Genomic DNA, 21,376 nt, shown 5'->3' with positions numbered 1-21,376 from the left:
TTATCTGATATGTAATTTAAAAATATTTTCTCTCTGGGGGTTGTCTTTTCAGTTTCATTATAGTGTCCTAGAAAGAACAAAAGTCCAGTTTATCTACTTTATTCTTTATTTGCTTGTGTTTTCGGTGTCGTATCTAAGAGACCATTGCCTAATTCATAGTTTAAGGTCATGAAGATTTACACCTGTGTTCTAAGAGCTTTATAGTTTTAATTATTACATTTAGGTCTTTTATCCATTTCAAGTCAACTTCTATATATGATGTGAGGTAAGGGTCCAATATCATTCTTTTTCATGTGGCTGTTCATTTGTCCCAGAACCATTTGAAAAGACCATTCTTTCCCTAATGAATTGTCTTGACACCTTTGTCGAAAATCAATTAACCACAGATGTATTTGTTTATTTTTGCACTTTGAATTCTATTCCATTGGTCTATAGGTCTGTCCTTATAACAGTATCACACTATTTCAATTACCATATATTTCTAGTAAGTTTTAAAATCAGAAAGTGTCAGTCTTCCAACTTTGTTTTTCTTTTTCAAGATTATTATGGCTATTCAGGGCCCTTGTATTTCCATATGAATTTTTAGCCTGTGGTTTGTATAGGTTTTTAGTAGTTGCTCTTGTTTAATTTATATGTATAATAGATATATACATCATATCACAGTCTGGTATTGACATTTTAATTAACATTTTACCAGTTTGAGGGGAAGGTTGAAACCTTACCTCTATTCACATCCCTTTACCCTTCCCATTTATAATGTATTTGTCTTAAATATTTCTTCATACATTGAGAACCATATCATACAGTGTTTCAATTTTTGTTTCACTGTCAAACATAACTTCTAACACCCAAGAGAAGGAAAGTCTATTGTATTTACCTGTATTTTTTTTTAATGTTTATTTATTTTTGAGAGACAGAGAAAGAGAGAGCAAGCAGGGGAGGGGCAGAGAGAGAGGGAGACACAGAATTTGAAGCAGGCTCCAGGCTCTGAGCTGTCAGCACAAAGAACTCAATGCAGGGCTCAAACCCACGAACCACGAGATCCTGACCTGAGCCGAAGTCGGACGCTTAACCGACTGAACCACCCAGGCGTACCTGTTTGCCTGTATTTTTACTCTTTGGTTGTTCTTTCTTCCTTCCTGGTGTTTCAAGATTCTTCTTTTATCATTTCTTCTCTGTTTAGAGTTTTAGGGTAGGCCTGCTGTCAGTAGATTTTCTTAGTTCTCCTTCATCTGTAAATGTCTTGATTTCCCTTTTATTCCTAATGGATATTTTTGCTGGATTGATAGTTCTTTCAGCACTTGGAAGAATGTTGTGCTGCTTCCTTCTTGCCTCCATAGCTTCTGATGAAATTTCGGCTCTCATTCAAATTGTTTTTTCCCTTACATGTGTCATTTCTTGCTACTTGTAATTTCTTTTTTCTTTAGTTTTCAGCAGTTTGACTATAATGTGTCTTGGCATGTATTTCTTTGGGTTTATACTGTTTGTGTTGACTGAGCTTCCTGAATGTGTAGGTCTATGTTTCTGTCATATTAGTGAAGAAATTTTTAGTTGTTATTTCTTTGAATGATTTTTCATCCCCACACTCTCACTTCTTTTCTTTGGGTCTCTGATTATCTGAATGCTGTATATATTTTGCTGTAGTCCACAGATCCCCGAGTTTATTTTTTTCAGTCTATTTCCTCTTTTGTTAATATTGAGTACTTTCTATTTCTTCATTGTTTTTATTCTTCTGTTGAGTCCATCTGTGTTCATTATTTCAGATATAGTATTTTTCAGTTCTGAAATTTACATTTGTTTCTTATATTTTCTCTTTCTGTTTTTTTTTGTTTCAAGCATGTTTATAATTGTTCATTGAAACATTCTTATGATCACTGCTTTAAAATTGTCATACAGCTCTAATATCTTTGTCTAATGTTATGTATTGTATAATTCTGGATTTTTTGTTGCACAGATTTGTCTATTCATATGTCAATATCATATTGATTTGATTACATTGGTTTTATAGAATGTTTCACAGATTGTGAGGCAAAATTACCTCCCCTCATACCCATCTGCTTTTCTCTTTTATAGGTTTCTGAGCCCAGGCACTTATTCATCCATTTATTCATCTTTGAATCCTTTGCCTAATAGGGTCTCACATAATACCTTTTCTATGCTGGGCACTTAATAACTATTTGATGAATTGAATTTGTCTACCAGAGATTTGAGTTGGATTAATTGCTTATTGGTATAAAGTCACACAAACTGGGTGTAATCTACTTAGTTCCATAAGCATTGCAGGTCTACTGAATGCCCCTGCATTGGTCTAGGTGCTAGGGACAAAAGATTGATAGATCATTTCAGTATAATGTTCTAGATTTTTTTTTAAGTTTATTTATTTTGAGAGAGAGAGAAAGCATGAGCAGGGGAAGGGCAGAGAGAGGGAGAGAGAAAGGATCCCAAGCAGACTCTACTCTGACAGCATGGAGCCCAACACAGGGCTCAGTCTCATAAACCGTGAGATCATGACCTGAGCCAAAATCAAGAGTTGGATGCTTAACCGACTGAGCCACCCAGGCTCATTTCAGTATAATGTTCTAATAGCCACAATGGAGGCATTCACCAGAAGTTTTGGGAGCATGGAAAAGAACACTTAGTCTAGCTGGAGGTTTGTGAAAATATTCTCAGAAGAGTAACACCTGGCAGATAAATGTAGGAGTGACCAAGAGGAGAAAGGCAGAAAAGGCCTCTCAGACATAGGGAAAGGCATAAGCAAAGCAAGGCTATGTGAAGTAGTTTATGGATACTGGAGCCTAAAGATCAAAGGCTGGAAACAGGTGAAGCTGAGAAGGTAGGCGGACTGAACTTACCCAAGAGGTGGCTGGGGGATCACAGTAAGTTTATTTGTTTATGTAGCAAAAGATATAAAGAATAATGTAATAAACATTTATGTGTTTGTAACCCAACTAAAAACATAAAACGTTGCAATTATATTTGAAGCCCCCTGTATACCTCTCCTCACTTCATTCCCATTTTTCCCTCTCTGAGCTAGCCATTGTTCTGAAGTTGGTGATTATTTCTATTCCTTTATTGTATAGGTATAGCTCACCAAACCAATATCTAGTATTGTTTTACATGTTTTTGGATGTTATGTAGATGGAATCATATTAGACAGTTCTTCCCAACTTTTTCCTGTGGACATTATGATTATGAGATTCATGCTGATACATGTAGTTGTTCACTCAACTTACTTTTCAATATTCTATTGTATTAGTATATGGCAATTTATCTATTCTCCTGTGGATGTACATTTTATTGAAGAGTTTTGAGCAGGGGATGACATGAGCAGATTTGTATTTTAGATATATCACTTAGGGTTGAGATGTGGAGGATGGACTTCAGAGATTGAGATTAGCACAGAGCAGTGGTTTACAAACACTTTGCACTTAGGACCCCTTTATACTCTTTAGTATTACTGAGAACCCCAAAGGGCTTCTATTTATGTGGATTATAGTCATCAATATTTACCATATTATAAATTAAAACTGAGAAAATTTAAAAATATTTGTTTATTAATTCATTGAGAAATAAACTCATTACATGTTAGCATGATTAATAATTTTTATGAAAAATAGCTATTTTCAAACCAAAAATGCAGTGAGAAGAGTGACATCTACCTTTTTAAAAATCTTTTTGATGTTTAGATTAATAGAAAATGACTGATACTTAAATCTGCTTCTCGGTGTTGTGATGTCATGTCACTTACCCTCTGGAAAACTCCACTCTACACCTGTGAGGGAATGAGGGTGAAAAAGACAACATCTTAGTATTATGAGCATAGTTTTGACCTTGCATATGCTCTGAAGGAGTATCAGGGAGCTTCAGGATTCCCTGGACCATACCATGAGAACCGCTGGTGTAGAGGAGCCAGTTTAGAGGCTGTTGCAAATAGCCTAGGTGACAGGTAATAAGGGATCTGAACCAAGGCTTTGATAGGATGGATGGACCGGGAAAGGAAGATGAATATGAGAGATATTTAAGAGTAGAATTAGAACTTCCCAGAAGGCAGTGTAGGGTTAAGGGCAAGGAGAATAATTGAGTTCCATCTAGGTGCACACTGTACACAACCACCTTGTGAAATAGATATTTAGCTAGAAGATGGCAGACTTTGAACCCAGGTTTCTTCAACACAAAAGCTCTTTGTTTTACCTGGAGTAGAGTTAGAAGGGATAGACTTGGCAAGGAGGTAATGCCCTTCTAAGATATGGGAGAGAAGATGGGTGAGGCATCAAAGAGACTTGAGGTTGAGAGGAGGAAAGTCGAAAGAGTTTATTAACCCCAAAAGGTGGTCCAGTTTAGGGTTATAATGGTGGCAGAATGGGTGTTGGAAGAGTGGAGGAACTAGAACTTTCTGAGTCACTGCTGGCTGGCTGCTCTAAGGAGTTATGTTTGAGCTGAGTGGGCAGTGATGTCCAGAGGAAGTAAGGTCCTCTGCCAGCTATGATTTTGCCATGTTACACTGCAGGATGGATCCATGCTGTGCTGACTCCCGTGGACTGCCTTGCCTTTGGAGGGAACTTCTTACACAGCCTTAACATCGAAATGCAGCTCAAGTGAGTACTGAAGCTATTGTGATCCTGAGTTGGCCATTCCCACCTGCTAGAGTCCTTGAGTTCTCCCCTATAGTGAGAAGTGCAGCATAGAAGGAGGCAAGATGATGAGAATGGAATAGATACTGGTTCCTGATAATGATCAGTGTGAGAATGAATACCCCTTCCTTACTTAGTAGTTTTGTGACTTTGGGTAAGTCACATAACATTTGAGCTCAAGTTTCCTAACCCACAAAGTTGGATCTTACAGGGTAGTTGTGAGGATTAGAGATAATGGATACAAAACATTCAGAACAATACCTGATACACAGTAGGTACTCAGTAACAGGATCCTTATTATCATTGCTATTATTGTGCCTGCTTCCTCTAGAGCCTATGAGATTGAGAAGCGGCTGAGCACAGCAGACCTCTTCAAGTTTCCTAACTTTGAGACCATCTGTTGGTACGTGGGAAAGCACATCCTGGACATCTTTCGAGGTATGGATCCCTTTCCCAGCTGTCCCTTTTGCCCTGCTTCCCCAAGTGTAAGTGTGTGTGTGTGTGTATGTGTGTGTGTGTGTGTGTGTGTGTGTGTGTGTGTGTTCGTTCCATCACCACAGAGAACTCCCTAGTGTTACTTCTTTATAGTCTCACCCATTCTTTCCCCTTGCACTATCCATACTTTCTGGAAACCACTGATATGTTTCCCATCTCTATAATTTTGTCAAGAATGCTGTAAACATGGAATCATATAGTGTGTGATCTTTTGAGATTGACTTTTTTTTTATTAAGTATAATGTATGGTAAAGCATGTATTTTAACTTTATTTAGCAAAGGTGGCTGAGAAAATTGAATTACAGTGAAATTATCCCTATCCCCTGCTAATTAAAGTAAGAAACTCAAACTGGACAGTCTCAGAGTTTCCTGAATGTGCTTCCCATGAGATGAGGACAAGGCCAGTCCTGACCATGCTGGCATCATTGTGTTGGTATCAGACCAGGTGGTAAGCCAAACTGCTGGGTTTCTTCTTTTCTGCTTTGAAATGGAGCAGCAACCTTGCTCAGACCTGAGATTCTTCAAGGTAACTTGGCCATGAGCAATCAGTATTTTAGATTTACAAAGAATCTCAAAGGCCAATGAATACAGTCTTCTACCTACTACTTCAGGCCCTTAATCTGCCACCTAGACAGACTGCACTTAAGTGTTCAATCAGAGGCTCAGTGATTAGCCACTTGTTACCTGTTCTGAATAGCTCAGTTCAGTAGAAAATTCTGTATTGACCGTAAAGCTGGCTATTTGTCATAACCTCCTCTTGGAGTGACTCAGGGATAAGGGCATTTATTAATGGCCCTTCATGTCTGTGGAGGTTGCAATCATGGTTCTCCTGAGTGTTTGCATTTTGAAACCCAAGAGGCAGAGCACACTTCCAGTGTGGTAGAAGGAACATAGGCCTCAGATTCAGATAGACATGGCTTCAGTCTTAGCTTTGGCAGTTACTAGGTATGTGCCCTTGGTTAAGTCTCTTTGCTTCTCTGAGCCTCAGTTTCCTGGATAGTAAAGTGAAGATAATGATGCTTGGGTAGTAGGTGGGTATAAAGATTAAATTAGATAGTAGATGTTAAACGCCCAGCATGTAGTAGGTACTCATTAAATGAACACTATTGTAAGAACTGAGATCTGGAGTCATGCCTAGAACCCTGAGTATTTTCTCTGATTGCCTGAAAAAAGAAACAGTTCCTTTGCTTCCCCACATGGCTTTATTGACCCTCTGCCTTCCTCCTTCGCCCTTTAGGTTTGCGAGAGAATAGGAGGCACCCAGCATCCTACCTGGTCCATGGTGGCAAAGCTCTGAACTTGGCCTTTAGAGCCTGGACAAAGAAAGAAGTAAATATACTTATTTCTCTACCTCCTTTATAGTTGTGGCCTCCACAGAGACTGGCTTTGGGTAGATGCTTTGGGGTGGTGGATGAGACCAGGGAGGCTTGTGGCCTTCTGGGGTTAGAATGGAGGACTGGGTTAGGACTTTTTGGATTACATTTTTAAACCTTTCTTTCTGATTATAAAAAGTGATACAGGCTTACTCTAGAGAATTAGAAAAAATACAGAAGAGTGTAAGGAAGGAAAAACATCACCTGTAATTTTAGCACTCAGAGGGAATTAACATTAATCTGTGGGTGTATTTTCTTCTGGTCTTTTTTATATGCATTTAAGAAATATGATTGCTATCACTATACATACAATTTTGTATCTGAATTTGTTAGCTTATGTTAATTTCCTGTGTCCTCAAAGTTCTCCACGAACATTTAATAGTTACATGATATTCTTTTGCAGGGATATACCATCCTTACCTAACTGCTTGTTTATTGTTGCTTTATTGGGGGGGTAGTTATTGAAAAATCATGCAGTGACTATCTGTTTGCATCAGCCTTTTTCCCTCATCTCTTGATTGTTGCTTCAGGATAGATTCCAAGAAGAGCAATTTTTGGCTCAAAGTATATGAAAAAAACGTAAGGCTCTTACTGCATACTGCCAAAATGGCTTTGTAGAAATACACCAATGTCCATCTATCCAATTGAATACTAAACAGCTATAAAAGAGAATAAGGAAGTTTTCTCTGTACTGATCTGGAAAGATCTCCAGAATTTGTCAAGTAAAGATGTAGAATCATGTATATAATGTGCTTCTTTATGTGTTAAAAGTGGGGAGGGGGGACAAGAATTACATTTATATGTGCTTGTATTTGCCTGAAGACACAATCTGGAGGGATGTAGAAGAAAAGTGGTTACCTGTGGGTGCGGGCTAATGGGACTGATGGCATGGACAAATGTATGTTGAGACTTTTCAGTATATCTCTTTATATTATTTGATTTTTGAAATCTGTAAATGGATTACCTACTCAAAATGTTGACTTAAAAAAACAATTTTAAGAAATACAAAGAAAGAGAAATATCAGTATTCTCATGCTTTTGATATTCTTTATAGACTTTTCCCCCTGCATATGGAGATCTTCAGCCATTATAGGCTTAACTTGTACAATGTCTCCATTTCCTGTTGCCAACCTTCCCCTCAGATATCCTTGGACTTCATGTCTTGGGCCTTCTCTTCGTCCCTGGACTCACCTACACCTGGGCCTTAGCCTACTGTTCTGTTTCTCCACATCCCTCAGGTGTGGCTGCCTTGGGTTTCATTTCAGACCTTCCCCTTCCCCCCTCCACGAGGTGAACTTTGGAGTGACTCTGTCCCAGGAATAACAAAAGGGAGGGAGGGCGGGAAGAGTCTTAAGCACTCAGGCCCTGAGCCAGGTTGGCCCCAAATAGCACAGCCAAAGGGAGCTGGAGGAGAGTAGGACACAGATCTGAGGAGCCCATTCTTATGGAATAAGTCTTTTGTGAAGTGAAGATGACTTCCATGGGAGGTACTCACTCCCTGACCTTTCCAGAGCCCTTGGGCTGGGTGGAGGGAGCTATTAAATTTATCCAGCTGGATCATATGGGTTCTCGGACCCCACCCCTGCCCAACCACCAAAATAAAGATGGATTAAAAGAGTCAAGGAAAAAAGAAGATTCAAACCATGGGAAGTAAGAAGGTAATGCTGAGGAGTTTTTATCAGTCCTCTGGATACAGAAGTGAAGTGAAAACTGGTAGAAGAAATCACAAGGGAGAAACTTGGGAGATCTGTCTACATAAAGATGTAAATCTTGAGGATTCAAAAAGATTACAAACAAATTAAAAGAGAGACAACCAAGAGGTCTTAGCCTTGGTTGCTGTTGAGCTAGCCATGGGCCTGTAGCTGCTCAGCACTGAGCTCTGTCCTCACAAGTAAAGAGGCCACGTTCTCCCCAGGGATTCTGGACTTTTTGAGGGCTATGGCCCAAGCCCACCATTGAGTTCCTCACACCTCTTGACACTGCCCTTTATCAGATACAGGTTTTGCAAATACTGCCTCACAGTCTCTGGTTTGTCTTAATAGTGGTTTCGGAAGAGAAGATTTTATTTTTTATGAAGTCCAATTTATCAGTTGTTTTTCTTTTATGGTTCATGCTTTTTGTGTCCTCAGAAATCTTCGTTTAACCCAAGGTCACAAAGATTTTCTCCTCTGTTTTCTTCTAAAGGGGTTATAGTTTTAGATTTTACATTTCAGTCTATGATCCAATTTGAGTTTGTGTGCCTGTGTGTGAGTGTGTGGTGCAAGATGTGGATTGAGGTTCTTTTTTTTGCATATGGGTATCCAATTGGTCCAGTACCATTTGTTAGAGTAACTACCCTTATCCATTGAATTACCTTGGTACCTTTGTCAAAAATCAGTTGTCTGTTTATGTGTGGGTCTATTCCTTATGCCTTTTGTTTGACAGGCTCTGCCAGACCACGAGGATGAGATTCCGGAGACAGTACGGACCGTACAGCTCATTAAAGATCTGGCTAGGGAGATCCGCCTGGTGGAAGTAAGAAGCAGGGGAGCAGGGGAGGCGTTTGGGAAGGGCTCAAGGCTCAAGTGGCAGGTCAGGCTTCTTCAGTTGGCTTGAGAGCTCAGGGGAAGGGTTGGAAAAACCCCACCAAAGATTCTGTTTATTCATTCATTTAAATAATAATTATGTGCCTTGAGTGTCTCTCACATTAGGCTAGGTGCTTAGAATACGTAATTCAGTGTCTTCCCACAAAGAACTTGGAATCCTGTAGAGGACTCTGGGCGAAGTTTACTGCGTGAGCCTCAGTTTCCTTGTTTCTAAAGTGGGGATAATTATACCTACTCAGGAGTTTGTTAAAAGGGTTACATAAGGTAATATATGTTGAGCACTAAGTATAGTACTTGGCACATAATAGGTATTCAATAAATTCTGATGGTGGGTCACAGTAGTAGTGGATGGTGGAGTTCATAGTAGTAGTTGTTGTTACTAATATTTTGACTCAGTCTCTGCATTCTACAAAATGACAGCTCTTCCATGTTAAACATGATTACAAAGCCATGTTTCAACAGGTGCTTATACCACAAGGCAGTAAGGTGTAGATGGTAAGAGACTCAGAGAAACTTGGGTTCTGGTTCCTGCTCTGTCACTTGCAAGCCTTTCAGAGCCTTAGTATCCTTATCTGTAAAGGGAGAATAACACCACCTTTTCAGAGTTTTGTTAGGATTAAGAGCTAATGTATGTAGAGCCCCTCGAACAGTGCCTGGCAGAGTAAGTACTCAATAAATGTGAGCCATTGTTATTAATAGACTTTGCAGCAAAGAGAGAACTCAGTGTGGGCTGGTGAAGTAGCAGAGGCACCAGAGGAGAATTGGACTTAGGGAAGTTTAAACTTTCCTTTAGCTCAGAAGCTGTCAACTTTCCATTTAGCACTCAGGATATAGGCACTCAAATCCATGCTAAAGGGTGGTCAGCGTGAGCTACTGGGAAGTTGGGCTTTCTAGCCTCACCGCTTACAGCATGTTTCACTGCCTACACCATAGCTTACACTGTCCACCTCCTACCCCATTTTCCTGCATTCCCATCTGTCACAGTCCTTCAGAGTTTAGTTACAAGGCCTACCTTTTCTCCAGCTCTTTGCACTTAAACCAATTTTGTATATACAAAATTTTGAGCTTGTTAGAAAAGGACTTAGAGATGGATCATGTCTGGTCCATTGGCTTTCAAATGTTTTAAAGCAGTGGAACCTTTTTTTTTCAAATGAGATCCTACATGGAAGCTGAATCAAAGCATAGCTGCAGTGAATAAGATAAAAACAAGAGGCTTAGAATTACACATGTTCCTCTTGTTTGCCTTCTACCTACTTCCAGTCTTCAGGGCTCCTCCCAAGAAGTTCAAAGGAGCCACAGATCATCTTTTAAAACCACCTTTCCAGTCTGATCCTTTAATTTTACAGCCAAGCAAACAGCCTCAGAGTGTTCAGATCACTTACCTGTGGTCACAGAGCTAGCTAGTAGCAGAATCAGGACTAGAACCTCTCTCCTCTCAAATCCTGCAGTCCTTAGAATTGGAACCATAGTTTAGTACTCAAGTATTTTCTGTCTCATGCCAGCTGCATTTGGAGTCTTTTCTCTCCAATTTTGACAGTAGTGCTGGGCTTTTTCTCTGCTCGTCTTCTCCTTACTTGTCAATGGCTGGGTAAAGATATGCCACCCCGTAAATTCTTGATGACACATTGTGAAAAAAACTAGGGTGTGCATCTAGATGTGGAGCATCCGTAAGCCACTTCCATGGCAGTAGTGCCGGTGCCATGAACAGTCCTCTGCTCTTAGCATAGAGAGAACTCTTGAGTAAGCTCTAACCCCCTCGTGTACTAACACTCTTGTAGGATATCTTCCAACAGAACGTTGGGAAGACGAGCAATATCTTTGGGCTGCAGAGGATCTTCCCAGCTGGCTCCATTCCCTTAACCAGGCCAGTCCATTCCACTTCAGTATCCATGTCCAGGCTGTCACTGCCCTCCAAAAGTGGTTCAAAGAAGAAAGGCCTGAAGCCCAAGGAACTCTTCAAGAAGGCAGAGCGAAAGGGCAAGGAGAGCTCAGCCTTGGGGCCTGCTGGCCAATTGAGCTATAATCTCATGGATACATACAATCATCAGGCACTGAAGACAGGCTCTTCCCAGAAAGCAAAGGTGGGTGCTGGCCCATGGGTTCAGCCCAGCCCTTTTGGGTCCCTTGGAAGAGCAGGGTATCAAAAGGATTGTCCTCTCTTCCCACCTCCCTTAGGACCCCTGGTGTTTGGCTACCAGTCCCACTCATATAACAGGCATTTATTGAGACCTTGTCTGTGCTGGGCACTGTGATAGGTGCTGTGAATGTAACCTTCAAGAGGCTGACAGGCTAGTGAGAACGGCAGGCATAAAAACGAATGAGTGCAATGAGGTATTGTGGATGCCATAATCAGGGGTGTGTGGGGGACCCTGAGACACAGAGGGGTGGATGATTTTATGTGGGCATAAGCTATGATCAGGAGCTCTTCTCTCAAAAAATGACACTTGAGCTGAATCTTGAAATGCTGGTTGGGAATGACATTTAAGAACATGGTATATGAGTGTCATGTTGGAGTCTTGAACAGGTCCTTAAGAAAAGCCCTTCTCTGGGGCTCTACCTTGCTTCAAGATTGTGGTGTTCTCCATGGGCATGTGAAGATCCTCTCCCCTCTTTTTAGAGAACACGGTTTACAAGATTGATAGGTTTCCCCTGGGGTAGCCATTCATTGTCAACCTCCTGTTCCTGGAATCATTTGGGGTGGGGGTGGGAGACAGTGTAGCAGAAGGCCTTGGTTCAGGTGATTTTAACAGTGAACTCAACCAGTGAAACCGGAAGGAACTGGTCATCGTGATTCACATGGGAGTCCCAGACAGGTGACAACTGAGCCTCCTCCTTCTGCAGTTCAACATCACTGGTACCTGCCTGAATGACTCAGATGATGACTCGCCAGACTTGGACCTTGATGGGAATGAGGGCCCGCTGGCCCTGTTGATGTCTAATGGCAGGTGAGGTGGGAAGAAGGAACACAGAGATACTGGGGCTGTCAGTTGCAACATGTCACTGAGACAAGGCATGGAATTAGGACCTGGGGCTGGAACATGGGTGGGGGGGGGGGGCTTACTGTACTTGGGGAAGGACCCAGATATTATGAGATATCATTGCTTAGTTCAGAGAACTATGGTTGTGTTAGGGGAGAGGCCTGGAATCTAATTGGCAGTTTGAGAAAAATCTTGTATACAAGTTCTAAAAATTTCAGCAAGTCAGTGGGTCAGAACCACTGGCAGGAATAAGGAAGTATAGCATACTGGTTAAGAACATTCATTTTTTTATATACCTTTTGCAATTAGATTTTTAGGAATTTTGCAGAAATATTTGCACAGGTACGTAAAGAGAAATGTTCAGTGTTCACCGCATCATTGTTTGTAGTAGTAATTAGGAACATGTTCATCAGTAAGCATTGGTTAAATGAATTATGGCACATCTATAGAGTGGAATAGCATGTAGCTATTAAAAAGAATTGAATTAAAAAAGAGTTAAATATCTATTGACATGGGAAAATATCCAAGATATATTCTTAAGCGAAAAAAATCAGGTTACAAAATAATATATAGTAATAGTTCCATTTTAATTTTTAAAAATGGTGTGTGTGTACACGTGTGTGTGTGTGTGTGTATGCTTGTGTAGAAAAGTGGCATACATATTTCTTTATTTTTATTAAGTGTTTGTTTATTTTTGAGAGGAGGACAGAGGATCTGAAGTGGGCTCCGTGCTGACACAAACAAGCCCAATGTGGGGCTTGAACTTACAAACCATGAGATCATTACCTGAGCTGAAGTCGGATACTCAACCGACTGAATCACCCAGTGCCCCTTCCTTCATTTTTAATTTAACTTTTTTTGAAGAGGTTTAAAATTTAATTTATGCAGTTTAAAATTGAAAAAGTACAGAAGAATACTTAGTGAAAAATTTTGTTCCTGCCCCTCCCTGTTCCCCAGTTCCCTTCCCTGTGGACAACCAGTGTCAATGATTTTCTTCTAGAGATAATTGTACACATTCATGCAAATAAGTATATTCATCGTATATTTTATACTTGTCACATCAAACTTGTAATACTAGTTCTCTCTGGAAAGTAGGAGAAGGGAGCCAGGAGAGTAAATTTTTACTTCAGTAGCATTTGAATTGTGTACAATGAGCATGTATTACTTTTCCTAAAATAATTTTTAACAGAGCATTTTCTAAAAGAATAAAATAAAAGCATTCACAGCAAAAAGCACGGGCTTGGGAATCAGGCAGGTCCAAGTTTGAATCCCAGCTCTGACACAAATTCACTGTGTGATTTTAACAAGTTAATTAACCCTGCACCTTAGTGTCCTCATTATATCTCTTCTATAGGTAAAGCTTCCCCTCAGGTTGTTGGAGGACTAAATGAGATTATGTATGTAAAGTGCCTATCACAGGGCCTGACACATAGTAAATGCTTAATAAATGGTAGCTCTTATAAATAAAATGATGAAGATTAAAGGTGATGGTGGTGGTGATAGTGATGATGGTGTGGGTATAGCCAGAAGCTAAGTAGATCATCAGAAACCCTGAAACACATAGGCAGAGGCAGAAGAAGACCGTAAGAGTGATCGTCTGGACACTCAGAACACCAGACGGGAAGAGTCAAGAGCCAAGTAAAGTATGAACAGTAGAGGAATACAAGCATCAAGGATACCTTCATAGCCTTTTTGTAGGAAAAGGCCTTCAGATCCCACTTAGCTGAGAAATCAGTGAAAAGGGAATGTGAGAGCAGGGCAGATTCTGAAAGCAGCAGAGCTGTTCTTAGGGTTTGAGAATCTAGTTACTAAATAATAATAGACTGTTGAGCATTGTCTTTGTCCATGGTCGATCTCCTGGGTAGTAAAAAATTGAGAATCCTAAGGATCCAACCTATAATGGCTGTTGAGAATACAATGAGACATTTTCCCCTTCCCCACCAGTCTCTTTTTATGTTGCTTCTGTCACCTCCTGCAGCTGCCAGAGACTGCTGTTAAGTCAACCTAAAGAGACAAGGTACAGAAATATTTACAGACAATATGATATTATGGCTGGGCTTTTCTCCAGAATAATCCGAGTTATAGACGAAACAAGACTGGTTATTGATAATTGCTGAAACTTAGCTGAATGTAAGGTACATGAGAGTTTTTTATACTTTTATATTTTTGTATATGTTACACATTTTTCACAATTAAAAGTTAATAAAAGATCCAGGGTATAAATAGCTGCCATTTATTGAGCTTCTGCTTTGCATCAGATTTTATTTTAGCTGTTTAGTACATTATTTAGTCCTCACAACAACCTTGAAGTGTTGTTATCCCCATTTTATTAATATGGAAACTGAGGCCCAGAGAACGTAATTATAAGATTAACTACCATTGGGCACTTGCCTTGTGTTGGGCTCTTCATTAGCTCATTTAATCCTCCTAAAACCCTGTGGAGTAGGAAACAGGTCAATTTAATGTCAGCCAATTTACTGAAAGAAAGCCAGTTCACCAAATGGCTGCTGAATGTATCAAGTTTACTGATTTACCAAAAACTGGTTTCTCTTTAACTATATGGTTTATTTCAACAGTTTTTACTGGTTAATATTGTTTGCCATATGTAACAGGATTGTTTAAGCCATTTTTAAATTTTTAATTTTTTCCATTTCCTATATATATATATATATATATATATATATATATGCATACATCTATATATACACATATATAGGAAGTATATATATATACATATATGTATATAGGAAGTATGTGTATATATACATATAAAGTTTGTTTGTTTTGAGAGAGACAGAGCGCAAGTGTAAGCAGGGGAGGGGCAGAGAGAGAGGGAGAGAGAGCATCCCAAGCAGGGTCTGCACCGTCAGCACAGACCCAAGTGTACGGCTCGAACTCACAAAGCATGAGATCACGACCTGAGTCGAAATAAAGTCCTATGCTCAACTGACTGAGCCACCCAGGTGCCCCTTTATGTATTTTTAATAGCTTTTTTTGAGGTATAATTTATATACCATACCTGCTTTAAGTATACAATTAAATGACTTTTAGTAAATTTAAAGAATGTGCAACTATCACCACAGTTCAATTTTAGAACATTTCTATCACCCCGAAAAGATGCCTCATGCTCACTCATACTTAGTCCTTTGGTTCTCTTCTCCAAGCCCAAGCAACCACTAATCTACTTTCTGTCTCTGTAGATTTGTCTTTTCTAGACATTTCATATAAATGGAAAAATATAATATGTGGTCTTCTATGTCTGGCTTCTTTCACTTGTTTTTGAGGTTCATCCATGATGTAGTATGTATCATTAATTGGTTCCTTTCTACTGCTGAATAGTATACCATTCTATGGATATACCATATTTTGTTTATCCATTAACTAGCTGACAGTCATTTGGAGTGATTCCACTTTTTGACCATTATGAATAATGGTGTGATGAGCATTTGTGTACAAGTTTTTGTATGGGCATATGTTTTCATTTCTCACTTAGTAAAATTTTGGGTCATATGGTAACGTTATGTTTAACTCTTTAAGAAACTGCCAAAATTTATTCTGAAGTGTGTGTACTACTTTATGTTCCCACCAGAAGTATACTTGGCTAACATTGTTATTGTCTGTCTTTTTTATTATAGCCATTCTAATGGATATTAAGTGGTATCTCATTGTGGTTTTGATTTGCATTTTCCCAATAACTACTGATACTAAGCATCTTTTTGTGTGATTATTGGGCATTTGTATATCATCTTTAGAGAAATGTCTATTCAGATCTTTTGCTCATTATTAAATTGGCTTGCTTGTCTTATTATTGAGTTCTAAAAGTTATTTAAATATTCTGGATACAAATCCTTTCCCAAATAAATGACTTGTAAATATTTCCTCCCAGTCTATGGCTTATCTTTTCACTTTCTTAATGGTATCTTTTGAAGCACAAATGTGTTGATTTTTACCTAATCCCAGGTCATAAAGATATTTTCCTGTATTTATTTCTAGAAGTTTTATAGTTTTAGCTTTACATTTATCTCCAGGATCCATTTTGAGTTAATTTTTGTATATGATGTGAGGTAAGAATCCACATTCATTTATTTGCATGTGATACCCAGTTATCTTAGCACCATTTGTTGAAAAGACCATCCCTTCTCCCACTGAATTGCCTTGGCACCTTTGGCAGAATGTAACTGACCATAAATTTAAGGGTTAGTTTTAGACTCACAGCTCTGTTCCACTGTTGTATATGTCTGTCCTTATGCTCATATCACACTACCTTGATTATTGTTGTTTTATAGTAAATTTTGAAACCAAGTAGTAAAAGTCCTCCAACTTTGTTCTTTTTCAAAATTCATTTGCCCATGTTAAGTCCTTTGTATGCCTATATACATTTTAGTATCAGCTTATTAATTTATGCAAAAGAAATTAGCTGGATTTTAATAGAGATTGCATTGAATCTGTAGACCAGTTTGGGGGGTGGGGCTTGCCTTCTTAAGGATATTGAATGTGACTTTTTATGCTCTCCTTCTCTTCCTTTTTAGTGCCAAGAGGGTAAAGAGCTTATCTAAGTCTCGGCGAGCCAAGCTCACAAAGAAAGCAGATAAGGCTAGGCTGGTGGTGGAACAGGTGATGGAGGATGAATTTGACTTGGATTCAGATGATGAACTGCAAATTGACGAGAGATTGGGAAAGGAGAAGGCAACCTTGATAATAAGACCAAGTGGGTACCTATTCTTTCTTGTTCCTTCCCTGCCCATTTCACATTTGTTTCTGGTACCCTTGATAGACCAGAGGCCTTAGGCCTGAGCTTTTTGACATTCTGATTTACAAGCTCTTTAGGCCTCCATGTATTCTCTGCTCTAGAGATTTATATATAAACCAGTCCAAACCTCCCTCAATTAGTTTTCTGTGGTCATTACTTTTAGGAAAATTATAGTCTTACTTTTCCCCCGGGTGTTTGGCTCAGATGCTTATCTTAGCTTCATGATAAATGCATTTCATTATTTTCTAGAATTTCCTCGAAAGTTGCCCCGTGCAAAGCCTTGCTCTGACCCCAACCGAGTTCGGGAACCAGGAGAAGTTGAGTTTGACATTGAGGTAGGAGCCTGCTCTGTGTCTAGTCTTCTGCCATTCTGGTTACAGAGACAGAAGACAGATTGTCATTCTAGTTGGAGGTAAAAAGATACCCTATGCATTCAATTCCTAAAATATTTATTAAGTGAAAGATTGTGTGCTAAGTACAGCTAAGCATATAACTGGGAGATCATAATTTAGTTGACATATTTTAAAAATCCTTTAATGCAGTGGAGTGCCTAGCTGGCTCACTCGGTTAGGCTTCCAACTCTTGATTTTGGCTCAGGTCATGATCTCACCGTTTGTGAGATAGAGCCCTACGTCAGGCTCTGCACTGACAGCATGGAGCCTGCTTGGGATTTCTCCCTCTCCATCTCTCTCTGCCCCTCCCCCACTCACACTTTCTGTGTTTCCAAACAAACAAACAAACATTAAAAAAATCCTTTAATGCCGGATAGAAGAAAAGGCACTGCAATGTAGCAGAAAGAGTATCTGATTTGGAATATCTGATTATGACGTTACACAAATTATTTACTGAGCCTTAGCTTCCTTATCTGTAAAATGGGAGTTAACAATACCTACCTCACCAAGATGCTGTGAAGATTAAAATACTTGGTGCTTAGAAGCTACTAGTATCCGGAGTGAAAATGTCAACACTGTATTGGGGCCTAACTAGACCAACCCTCAGCAGCTGAGGTGATATCCTCTTTCCCCAACAGGAGGACTATACAACAGATGAGGACATGGTAGAAGGGGTCGAAGGCAAGCTTGGGAATGGGAGTGGTGCTGGTGGAATTCTTGATCTGCTCAAGGCCAGCAGGCAGGTGGGGGGACCTGACTATGCTGCCCTCACGTGAGTACTGTCTTTGATCTCCCCTTTCCAGGCGATCAGACGCCACACCCTCCCACCCCCACCCAAAAGACTAGATCAGCCAATCAGCAGATATTTATCAAGATATTTAAAGGGACAAAGAATTAGCAAAGGCATTCAGGCTGAGAGACTAAAACAGACATGAAATCTGTCCTGGGGAACTTAAGATCTGACAGAAAGTGGATGTATATATAGACTTCAAAAGGGATCAATTTGGGGTTTTTTGGGACTTGGAAGAGGGACTGGAAGGGGCATGGAAGGAAAACTGGGCCTTTTCTGGGCCTTGTTTAAAAAATGAAAGAATTCAGCATGGGCGAACAGTGAGGGAGGTGCACCCCTCTTTTTGCCACCGTCCTGCTGTCTGCGGAAAGACTTGAGGCAAGAAGGACTGGCCTTGATGTGAAGACAGTCTTTGATATACTGTCTTGGTCCATTGGCTTGATTTCTGGTTTCTCATCTGGAATTGTTCTCTCCTTCCTCCCACCCTAAGCCCCACTATTGTCCCTTCTCCCTGACTGTTCTGATGACTATTTTCCTCTGACAACTACAGAAACTCCCTCAGCATTTCTCCTGTCCCTTGCAGCGAGGCCCCTGCCTCTCCCAGCACTCAGGAGGCCATCCAAGGCATGCTGTGCATGGCCAACCTGCAGTCCTCATCGTCCTCACCAGCTACCTCCAGCCTGCAGGCCTGGTGGACTGGGGGCCAGGACCGAAGCAGTGGGAGCTCCAGCAGTGGGCTGGGCACAGTGTCTAGCAGTCCTGCTTCCCAGCGCACCCCAGGGAAGCGGCCCATCAAGCGTCCAGCATACTGGAGAACCGAGAGCGAGGAGGAGGAAGAGAATGCCAGTCTGGATGAACAGGACAGCTTGGGAGCATGCTTCAAGGATGCAGAGTATAGTAAGGGTCCAGGCCAGAAGCGCTCCCCCTAGTCCCAGTCTCAAACCCAGTCCCAATCCAGGATAACCTGGGACAGTAGTGAGCAAAGACCTTGCCTTAAGCCTGATGCTTGCCTTCTTTGAGCCATGTTTTCTTAATCTGTAAAATGGAAATACCTACAGGTTGATTCAAGAATTAGAGATGGTGTTTTTCCAGAGCACCTGGCACATTGTCTTGCTCATGGAAGACCATCAAAAAATGGTAGCCATTATAATTAGCTATCATCCATTTTTAAAATTGTCTAACCTCCTTTGCTGGTAATTCTTTTTTCCCTTCTTGCCTGTTTTACCTCCATCACTTCCACTTCTCTGTTTGGTTCATCCCTTGCAAAGGTATATAATGACCTTTCAGCGGGCTTTTTACATTTAAGAGATGACCTTTTTTTAAGTTAAGATTTATTAAGTACTACAGTATATAAAGCACTTTTTTTATATAGTGCAGTTGACTTTAATGTGGGTTTTAATGTTGGTTTTTTTAAATTCTCATTGGTCAAAATTCAAACAAGACTGAGAAAGCAAAAGACCCCTTTGACTAATACTCTTCCTCCTCTGAGGAAGGTTACTTGAAGGTAACCTGTGCTATTAGTTGATGTATACCTTTCATTTTCTTGCACTTACAACCACATGTGGACATAAATAGATAGGGTTTTGTGTAGTATACATGGTTCTACAACTTGCTTGGATATCTTTCGATATCACTGATATCACATGGAGATCTATCTGCTTGATCAATAACATTGAGATCTACCTGTTGCATAGTAGCCTATAGCATAGATGTGCCACCATCTGTTTAACCATTGCCTTCTGATTAACATTTAGGTTGTTTCTGATTTTTTAGTTTGACTAACAATGCTGCATTGAAAATGCTTGTAAATAACTCTTGGTGTGCATGTGCCAGCTAACATTTCTATAGGGTAGCTAGACCTGCTGGATTGAAAGGTATGTATAAAATAAATGTTAATAGTGCCAAATTTCCCCTCCAAAAGGGCCAGTATATGAGCAGTGTATGAGACATACATGTTTCCCCACAGCCTTACCAGCTGTGGATATCATCAGTCTTCTTAATTTTTTGCAAATCTGATAGCAAAAGAAATTGTGTTTCAGTTTGTTTTATATGCTTATTGGCTCTTTTTAAATTTATTTTCTGTGAATTGATTCATTCTTTCCCCCATTTTTCTATTAGGATGTTGATTTTTTTATTGCTATGTAGGAGTTCTTTATATATTCTAGATTTGTTAGAGTGTTTTTTTAAAATAATTTTTTTTAATGTTTATTTATTTTGGGAGACAGAGTGCGGGGGGTGGGGGGCAGAGAGAGAGGGAGGCACAGAATCTGAAGCAAGCTTCAGGCTCTGAGCTGTCAGCACAGAGCCCATTGTGGGGCTCGAACCCATGAAGCGTGGGATCATGACCTGGGCCGAAGTCGGGCGCTCAACCAACTGAGCCACCCAGGCCACCCCTAGAGTGTTTTTTTTTTATTTATATTCTGGAAATGTTGCAAAATGTTTTCTTTTAGTCTGTTGCTTGTATTTTATTTATGGTATCTTTTAGCATGTCGAAGATTTCAGTTTTTACATAGTCATCTTTATCGATTTTTTTTTTGTATTTTATGTCTCGTATAAGAAAACTTTCTTATATTTTTACCTAAAGCGTGTGTAGAAGTCAAAATTGTATCTCTTTCTCTGGAATTAAGTTTTATGAATTGTGGGAGGTAAGAATGTAAATGTAATTTTTTCCCATATGGATAGTTATTTGCTCTGACACCATTTATTGACTGGTTCATCATTATCCCCCTGGTTTGAAGTTCCGCTTTTGTCATAAACTAAATTCCCATGTGTATGTGGATTTGTTTTTCTACTCTATTTCCAGTTCTGACCTTTAATAGCTATATGACATTGGACAAACTAGTTAACCTCTCTGTGCTTCTCTAATAGTACCTACCTCATAGATTGTTGTGAGGATTAAATGAATTAATCTACATAAAGCACTCAGAACATTGCCCAGCACATGATAAGTGTTAGATATTATTAATATTTTCTGTTCTATAAAATTTGTCCATTCCTTTTGTAATACCACATAGGTTAGTTACAATGGGCCTTGTGTCTGGTAGGACAGATCCCCTCTGCAGAACTTGCTTTGGACCCAAAGAGAGCACAAATGCTCAGCAAGCCCATCATCTCTGAGTGGAGCTGTGATTGGTCTTAGGGGCCTTCCAAGTTCCCCTGGCCACCCACCATACCTTCAGCAGACAGTCGAATCAGCCTACAGCTAAGACATCTGCCCCTGGCCTAACTACTTCCTTTTGTTCCCTGCTTTACCCAGCAACACGAGAAAGGCAGTTTAATAAGGAGATACTGATCTACTTGTTCTTATTTTTCCTGAATTTCCAGGCCATTATTGAGTTTTTTCTATTCCAGATGGATTTAGAATCGGCTTGTCAAATTACAT

General features: G+C 39.9%; 1 protein-coding gene across 4 annotated transcripts in view; it reads left to right on the top strand.

The window, feature by feature from the left end:
- PHF8 (PHD finger protein 8) overlaps positions 1-21,376 on the top strand; it is a 94,138-nt gene that overhangs the window by 35,685 nt on the left and 37,077 nt on the right. For 3 of the 4 annotated variants that reach the window (XM_015083414.3, XM_015083413.3, XM_053202354.1), the window contains exons 9-18: positions 4,508-4,595; positions 4,963-5,069; positions 6,364-6,455; positions 8,924-9,013; positions 10,863-11,165; positions 11,926-12,029; positions 16,592-16,770; positions 17,062-17,147; positions 17,843-17,976; positions 18,578-18,891. In XM_015083414.3, the coding sequence (XP_014938900.2) occupies positions 4,508-4,595; positions 4,963-5,069; positions 6,364-6,455; positions 8,924-9,013; positions 10,863-11,165; positions 11,926-12,029; positions 16,592-16,770; positions 17,062-17,147; positions 17,843-17,976; positions 18,578-18,891 (1,497 nt within the window). The remainder of the gene's footprint in view (positions 1-4,507; positions 4,596-4,962; positions 5,070-6,363; positions 6,456-8,923; positions 9,014-10,862; positions 11,166-11,925; positions 12,030-16,591; positions 16,771-17,061; positions 17,148-17,842; positions 17,977-18,577; positions 18,892-21,376) is intronic. The other variant, XM_015083415.3, reaches the window with a different exon arrangement.

The sequence above is a fragment of the Acinonyx jubatus genome, chromosome X (genome assembly GCF_027475565.1).
Source record: "Acinonyx jubatus isolate Ajub_Pintada_27869175 chromosome X, VMU_Ajub_asm_v1.0, whole genome shotgun sequence".
Classification (NCBI taxonomy): domain Eukaryota; kingdom Metazoa; phylum Chordata; class Mammalia; order Carnivora; family Felidae; genus Acinonyx; species Acinonyx jubatus.
This window is presented reverse-complemented; position numbering and strand designations above follow the sequence as displayed.